Raw genomic sequence first — 9,309 nt, forward strand, 5'->3', positions numbered from 1 at the left:
TGAAAAATTCGAAACAGAGCACGAGTTAGACGTGAATACTTCCACTTTTCACTCCACCGCACGATATAGAATAACAAAGAAGAGGGTAATTTCCTAAATGCCCATGTATCCCCCTACTTATAGATGTGATCGACAATACACCGATAAGAAAGGCTCTACTAGGCATGGCTCCAAGACATCCTAGGACCCTTTTAAAACCCTAATGCTCTGATACCAAGTTTCTCATGCCCCAACTTCGGGAGGCGCGACCGGAGCTCAACCGAGTGAACCCAAATGAGCAAGCCTTATCAACCGCTATCTACCCAACTCGTTAGGAATAAGGAAGCCATGCTTACCTTTATTTAAACTAGGAAAGATAGTACATTCAACATCTTAGTTCATTTTATATCACAACATTTAAAATGTGGTTAAACTTCCAAGGTTACATACAAGTTATAGTGTAGAAGAAAGCAAAAGTACAAGGTTACAATACAATCCATTGACCTATCCAATACCCATACATAACCCACACAAACGTCTACGAAGCCTCTAGGGATACAAAAGAGTGTTGCAATACTTACTGGTAACAAGGCTCCGCCTATACCTTACGCAAATACCAAAATAAGATTTCCAGGAGGAAAAGCGGCATGAGCCACACAGGGCCCCGAGAGGAAAAAGGGGCTCACCAATATAGCTGACGGAAAATGAAGGAGTGCTACTGTCGGTGGACTGGAGTAACTGATATAGAAACACCTACAATCATAACACGAATGTAGCGCCCCCGAAAAAAGGGACGTCGGTACATTTGAATTGTACTGGCATGTATGAACAAACTTTACCCCAAGTAAAATCAATAAATACACAGGTAACAAACAGTAATAGAATCAACAACACATGCACATGAAAGGAACAACCAAAGCCAAACAAGTTCCACAATCTCTCCTTTTCCCCTTTCAATATTATTTCAACACATCAATGGTTTCACAACTTTCACATATTTTCATTTCAATAGTGGTTTCGATCACTTTTCCACCCTTATTACCTCGGCCACCCTTATCACCACAACCCATACCTTATAACTTCGTGTTGCGGCACGCAACCCGATCCCACCGGAACAATTACATTTTACACGACAACACAACAATTCACAAAGAGTTTTCATAGACATCAATACAATTTCTATTATATGCAACAGTCCGTATACAATTTAAGTCAATGATAATTGCTGCGACAAGTCACGTATGATATTACCACAGTTGTTTCAGTTGCATCAATTATGATTTCTTTCCATCATTTGTTACACAGCTCTTACCACATAAGCACCTTCACACACACATACTTGGCTTGTTGCCATTGACTTACACCATTATATCAGGAACTTAGCCAACAACATTCAAGGCATATTAATCACAAGAATTCACAAATGGTCCACATAAATAACACATACCAATTAATCGTTCACCAAATAAGGTGACTTTACAAAGGTTAAAGTTAGCCATACATACCTTAAATTCACCCTTAGTGATACTACAATGATCCAATACACTTAAGCAACCTCAATCTACAATACAACATTCAATAGGGCCAATATTCGTAATAAATTCCGTAACTTATGCCATTTAGGCATATCATCAAACACCTTGTAGGTATAGATCTTTACACCCCATAACTATAGTATTGGTTCACCCAACTATTACCATTAACCAACAATTCATTCCACCATCCTTCCTAACCAATTTATAACTTCCAACAACATATGTGTGATAACCCATCTTCACCCAACCAACAAAATTCCATCAAATAATCACCTTCCAATCTCTACAATGACTATGTATTTATATTAGGAACTTATGGCTTCTAATCACCACACCAAGAGTCCCAATACTTAATTCACACTCATATACCCATAATAAATTCATACATGTAAGTCTAAGGGGGGTAGGATTACCTTTTGAAAGAAATCTTGCAAAACCCTCCTTTGAGTTCTTGAAGGAATTTCTTGAAGATCTATGTGTTTTATGAGTAGATTTCATTAATACTAGTGTAAGAATAATGGAATTTTACACCAAGTTAATGAAGATTGCTTACCTTGAAGATGGGAGGGGTTGGAGGTCTAGAGAGGGTGAAGAAAACCCCAAAATTCGAGCTTGAATGATCAAAAAATGAAGGAAATGTAATACCCCTTCGGTTTTTACACTGACCAGGGGTATTTTAGACATTTTACATGTTCCGCTGTGTTCTGCCGCGGTCTGCCGTGGTTTACAGGCAGAAAAAGCTTGGTTTGCCGCGGTTCGCCGCGGCCCCGCTCCTGGGCGCGCTGGTGACGCATGTCCAGTAAAATGATCATAACTTTCTGTATACACCTCAAAATGACGAACGGTTTGTTGAGTTGGGAACTAGACTCAAAGGGATGTAATTTTATAGGTTGTGCATCACTCAATACTTTATATAACTAGATATATTCTTGTCTAATTCACTTACAACTTTAGCCTATTATGAAATTTTTCCAACTTGGCTTAGACTTAGGCCTCTCCTTAGGCCCAAACTACTTATAATATGCCTTATACACTTATTAACTTATCTAATTGATATCTATTATATCATGAACCCTCACTTGCACACAAGATAAAATAATTAGCCTATCTTGGCACCACAAAATCTTATATTACTTAGCAAAATTTTCCGGAGCTTTACATCAACACTATCCTCCAAAAATAAGGGTAGATCTGACCAAGTGTCACCTGGTATCGGTCGCATAAGCCAAGAATAACCGGGTCGATCTCCAGGGGAAGTGACTCGACGGATTTATCAGGGCCCAGGGTGAATGGGTAAATGTATAAATAAAGGAAGCCATCCTTGAAGTCAGTAATATTACCGTTGGGACCGAGAATCTCCACCTCCTCTACCTTGCTCCATCAGTAGTCCTCCCTCACCTTGCTAATATCGGTCACAACGCTAATGTATCGGGACACGTGCTCACACCGGCCCGGTGTAGATGAGGTAGTATCGACATCGAAATCCCTTGACGTGCCGAGATTAGGTGGGGTACATTGTTGCAAAATAGGAATCGATCTGGTTTCTTCCTTAGGTGATCTGGACGACGATGCAATGTCATTCCGTCGGGGAACCGTCCTAGAAGTCCTAGCCATGTCAATGGTAAAAATCCTTCTATGAAAATATGAAAGAGTTTCAAATACAAAATTTTGACTCGCAGGCTTGTAAGTGGGGTGAAAATGGGAATTATCTAGCAACCGGTGCACTTATAGGAATCGCTGGGGAAGTAGAAAGCACGAGCCGATGGCAGTTTGTGGGTTTTCTCGATTACCGCATCTGACAGTGACCTTACACGATTCTCTAGGGCATGGCATTTAATGCTCTTAGACGATTGACGTCATGGCAATGATGACCTCGAGATGACGATTCAATATCGTTTCCTATTACTTCACTCTAGTAAATGCGGAGACTATCTGTATGCGGTGAAATCAGAGGGGTCTCTTTCTCGCTGCTAAGGTGCATTCGGGGAGTAATATCAGCACCTCGAGGCTGCAGGATTATTATAGAGCTCCTTCCTTCGAGATTCGTCCGTGGCCCAGCAAAGATTCCGAGGATGGGGAATTTGTCCGCGACCCAACGAAGGTTCCAAGGACGGGGGATCCCCGAGGCGAGCAGCTAGAATCAGAAAACACTAGCATCGTGCCTAGCCGTCACATCCCTGTATCTTTGCATTTAATTCACTCTATACTATATTGTATCCCCTCTCCTATATAAGGGGAATCCATGCCACTTTGTAGAGGGATGATGTTGCTCCAACTATTCCTCCACAAAATCAATAATATCTCTTTTTCTTCTCTCTAACTCGCTTGCTCTCACTGGCTCGAAGCCAATTTAGCATTTATCGCTTTCTTACTTGTTCTTCATTTATCGCTTGGCCTTGGTTATATAGATCTTTGTTTGATCACAACCTAACTTTTATCCCATTCCCGACTATCCCCGATAGCTCGAGCTTGACCAGGATATCGACCTCGAGGTCCCTCATCGACCAGTCCTATACCCGGGCAGCAAGCCTCTCGGTTTGTTTACTGCCTCATTTTAGCTTGCATTCCATCATTAAACTTTATGTTCCTAGCATCATCTGCTCTAACAACTACCATAAAATAGATCACGTATTTTTAGAATCCCATTTACAAATTTAATTGTTGTTACCATTTTCACGGTAAATAGATACTTCCACTTTACTGCTTGCTTGTGTATGATAGGGAGTCGTGACTTTATGAGTGACACCATACTTAGTAAGTAAGGTATCGAAGGCCTTGTTGCAAAATGTGACCCCATATCGCTTATGATAGCCCATGGAGTAATAAACCTTGTGAAAAAATTCTTCTTCGAGAATGCCACCATAATTTTTGCCTCTTTGTTGGGTAGAGCGATGGCTTCAACCCATTTGGACACATAATCAATTGCAACTAAGATATAGGTGTTCCCACAAGAACTAACAAAAGGACCCATGAAGTCGACACCCCACACATCGATAATATGAATCTCCAAAATGGTGATGAGAGGCATTTCATATTTCTTTGAGATTCCACCGGCCCGTTTACGTTAATCACATCAAAACTTAGCACTTTGGCCGCTGTTCTTGCTCCACTATGGTGAACACCGTATGATGAAGTATGACAAGCCCTAAGAATTTCAGATTGCTCCTTCTCCGGTACACATCTTCAAATCACCCCATTCGTACAAATTCAAAAAAGGTACGGTTTATCCCAATAATAGTCTTGACAATCCCATTTGAGCTTCTTCCTTTGGTTTGAAAAGATCTCATTTGGGATGATACCACTCACAGGAAAATGTCCTAGATCCACGAACCATGGCAACTCTTTCATTGAAATAGCCAAAAAATGCTTATCAGGGAAGGAGCCATTGATTTCAAGGCCATATGCGGCCTCCCCTCCTCTTCTAAATGAGACAAGTGGTCCGCCATTTGGTTTTCACTTCCTTTTTGATCGTGGATGTCAATATCAAACTCTTACAACAAAAGAACCTATCTTATCAACCGGGCTTTGTAATCTTTCTTTCTCATAAGATAACGAAGTACCGCATGATCCGTGTGGACATTCACTTTTGCACCCGTCAAGTACGGGCAGAACTTCTCAATAGCAAACACAATGGAAAAGAGCTCCTTCTCCGTAATGGTATAGTTGATTGGGTCACTATTCATGGTCTTACTAGCATAGTAGACCGGATGAAAAACCTTGTTGATATGTTTCCCCAAAACAGCACCCACCACTACATCACTTGCATTGCACATGAGCTTAAAAGGAACACTCCAATTTGGAGCGGTGATAATGGGAGTAGTAGTCAACTTCAACTTTAACAATTCAAAGGCTCTCATGCAATCATCATTGAAGTGGAGCTTAGCATCTTTCTTCAAAATCATGCACAACGGTTCACCACTTTAGATAAATCCTTAATGAAACGCCGGTAAAATTCCGCATGGCCTAAGAAACTCCGCACTCCCTTCACCGAAGTTGGAGGTGGAAGTTTAAAAATCACCTCAATTATTGCCTTGTTCACTTCAATGTCATTCTTTGAAACCTTGTGGGCAAGGACAATGCCTTCGTCGACCATGAAATGAAATTTCTCCCAATTTAGCACAAAATTTTCTTCACATCTTGCCAACAGTTTATCCAAGTTTTTGATACAATCATCAAAAGAATTCCCAACTACCGAGAAGTCATCTATGAAGACTTCGAGATAATCCTCCACTATGTCTGTGAAGATAGCCATCATACACCTTTGAAAAGTTGTCGATGCTTTGCAAAACCTAAATGGCATCCGATTGAAAGCGAAAGTACCCTAAGGAAATGTAAAGGTAGTTTTCTCTTGATCCTCTGGAGCAATAAGAATTTGGTTGTAGCCGAAATACCCATCAAGGATACAATAGAAAGCGCGATCGGCCAGTCTATCAAGAATTTGATCTAGAAAGGGAAGTGGAAAATGGTCCACTTGGTGATCTCCTTTTTGACAACCTTTTGCATGGCTTCATTGAGTCTCCTTTGATGTTTAACAGATAGTTTGGCACCTCCCTCCAAGTTAATCTTGTGCATGCAAAATGTGGGGCTTATCCCCCAAATATCCTCCAATATCCATCCAATAGCCTTCTTCCTCTTTTGTAGCACCACCAATGTAGAGTCTACCTTCACGTTAGTCAAACAAGAGGAAAGAATAACCGGTAAAGTAGAAGAAGGGCCAAGAAATTCATACCAAAGATGTGGAGGAAATGGCTTCAACACCAAGATAGGAGGCTCCTCGATTGAAGGCTTTGTAGTAGGAATTGTCATATTTTCAAGATCCAAGGACAATTTGTGGGGTTTATATGTGTACGACCCCATTCCTTACAAAGAGTTCACATATTCCACGAAGCCATACATCTTGTCATCATCAAAGTTGAGCAAGAAGGCCTCCAATATATCACCAATATTTATCACAGCACTTGTTTCATCCACAACTACTTCGGTCACCAAGTCCATGAAAGAGCACACCTCATTGCTATCGGGTTGCCTCATGGACTTACACACATGGAAAACTACTTTTTCATCACCAACCCGTAAAGTAAGTTCTCAAACTTCAACATCAACTAGAGACTTCCTCATAGCAAGGAAAGGTCTACTAAGAATAATCGGCACCTCATAATCAACCACACAATCAAGAATGAAAAAATCCGCTGGAAGAATGAACTTATCAACACGAACCCAAATATCCTCAATCACTTTCAAAGGTCTCTTTATAGTTTGTTCGGCCATTTGCAATCTTATAGAGGTGGGCCTTGGTTTCCTAATACCCAATGTCTTGAAAACCGAATAGGGCATCAAATTTATATTTTCCCCAAGATCACAAAGAGCTTTTGCAAACTCGACACTTTTCAATTGTACAAGGAATTATGAAAGCAATGGGATCCTCCAACTTGGGAGCCATTAAATGCACAATTGCACTTAATTGATGAGTCATTTTTATAGTTTTAGAATTCATCGACCGCTTCTTTGTCACAAGATCCTTCATGAACTTTTCATAACCGGGCATTTGCTCCAAGGCTTCAACCAATAGCTCATTAATTGAGAGACTCTTCATCATTTGGATAAACTTCTTGAATTGGTTTTCACCATTTTGCTTTGTAAGTCTTTGAGGGTATGGAGGTAGAGGCTTAGGTAATGGTGCCTTATCATTTTGCACTACCGGTTCCGGCATGTCAATAATGTGATCCCTAGATGGGTTCACCTCCTTTTGAGTCTCTTCACACTATCATCAATATCAATCCGAACCTCATTATTGGATTGCTCAACATTGTTCGGGATCTCCTCTTCTTGCACTACTTGCTCTTCATCAACAAATTGCCTTTTGCTTGAGGTGGGTGCATTCCCACCTTTTCCACTGCTTGTAGTAATGGCCATGGCATGTTCCGTGTTTTTCCCACCCTTTGGGTTTACCACTATGTCAGTTGGTAGTGCCCCCTTAGGACGGGTATTTAGAGATTGAGAGATTTGCCCTATTTGAACATTCAAGTTGCGGATTGATGTATTGTGTGAGGCAAGTTGGGCATCAGACTCAAAATTCTTCTCTATCACTTGCTTGAACATAATCTCACAACGCGCAATTTCATTGTTGGAAGAACTTGGACCATGTGAAGGATAAGGAGGCGGGTTGCTCGGTTGTTGATACATCGGGAGCCTTTAAAACCCGACCCCCGATTGCCTTGATTATTGTTACATCCCCCTTGTTTGTAACCTCCCCAATATCCTTGATTGTTGCCACCCAAATTACCTTGGTTATTTCCACCACTCAAATTTCCTTGATTGTTATTATTATGCCAATTCCATTGATTGTTGCTACCACTCCAATTACCTTGGCTGTTAGAATTCCAATTACCTTGATTACCTTGAGGTCGCCATTGTTGTTGATTTAGGCTTTGAGAGGTGTTTCTTTGTCCTTGGTAGTTATTCACATACTGCACCTCCTCCTCTTGTTCATTGTAAGATTTGTCTTGGTCAAACCCACTATCTTCCTGCACATAATTCTCCACTCGGTTTTGCACTTGTGGACCCTTGGTCCTTCTTTTGTTCACCATCATGCTTTCTCCATCCATGTAATTGACTTTCTTAGGATTCTTCACCTGTTGAAGTTGAGCCTTTACTAATTGATTCATTGTGGTGGTCAATTCGACAATGGCTTGCCCATGGTCATGCAACTCTTTATGGAGGTGAATCATGTCCAGATCACCTTGAGGAACATTCGCCCGACTTTTCCATGCCGATGAGGTATTTTCCATTTCATCTAAAATCTCACAAGCTTCCACGTACGTATTGTCATGAAATTTCCACCGACAAGTTGATTTATAATGCACTGATTGGTCATAGTGATCCCCTGATAGAAAGTTTGTTGAATCATAACTTTTGTCATGTCATTATTGGTGTAATCTTTGACCATTGTTCTATATCTCCCCATATCTCATGTAACGGCTCATTGGGCTATTTTTTGAATGCTAGAAACTCATCTCTAAGAGTATCCATGTGCCCCGGAGAGAAGAACATGGAAATAAATTTCTCCGCCAACTCATCCTAAGTATAGATGGAATGGTTTGTCAATCTTTCCAACCAATCTAAGGCTTTCCCTCGTAGAGAGAAGGGAAAAAACCTTAACTTTAAAGCATCATCGGAAATGTTTGTTTGTTTACTCCCCAACAAGTGTCCATAAACTCCTTCAAATATTTGTATGCATTTTGACTTGGAGCCCTGGTGAAGAAACCTTGCTGCGCTAGCAATGTGAGCATTATGTTGGTAATTTTAAAGTTGTCTACCCTAATACGGGGTAGGACTATGGTACTTGCATACCCTTCATTCGGCAACACCCGGTGTGGAGATGCTCTTGGTGGAGGTGGGGGTGGAACTGGGATGTTATCTTGTGGCACCCAACCTCGTCTATTTGCTTAAGGTTCAAGAGGATCCTCTTCAACTTGGTCATCATCAATGTCCACATCCCCATAGGCATGTTCCCGAGTTTAGTGGCCACCATAATTATACCAACAATTGATTCATACAAATTAGTAGCACGGAAGGAAAAGAAGACAATCCACACACAAACCCAAATATATAGCTAAAATCGTATGTAGCCCCCCGGTAACGGCGCCAAAAATTGATCTCGTCCAATTCAAATCTCAAATCCAGGATATGAAACATTCGATTGCAATAGTAATACCCAACAAGAGTCGGGGTCGATTTCCACAAGGAGTTATATGTGGGAGTTAGGAGTATATATTGTAATACGTGAGTATGAACT

The 9,309-nt window shown here is 40.9% G+C and overlaps 1 protein-coding gene across 1 annotated transcript; it reads right to left on the minus strand.

Moving 5' to 3' along the window:
* Positions 1–6,599: 6,599 nt before the first annotated feature.
* Positions 6,600–7,224, minus strand: LOC138883130 (uncharacterized). Its single transcript, XM_070163791.1, has 2 exons — positions 7,013–7,224; positions 6,600–6,897 (listed from the first exon to the last, which is right to left on the minus strand). The coding sequence occupies exons 1-2, from the start codon at positions 7,222–7,224 to the stop codon at positions 6,600–6,602; spliced, it is 510 nt and encodes a 169-aa protein (XP_070019892.1).
* Positions 7,225–9,309: the final 2,085 nt, after the last annotated feature.

This window comes from Nicotiana sylvestris, chromosome 12 (genome assembly GCF_000393655.2).
Source record: "Nicotiana sylvestris chromosome 12, ASM39365v2, whole genome shotgun sequence".
Taxonomy (NCBI): Eukaryota; Viridiplantae; Streptophyta; class Magnoliopsida; order Solanales; family Solanaceae; genus Nicotiana; species Nicotiana sylvestris.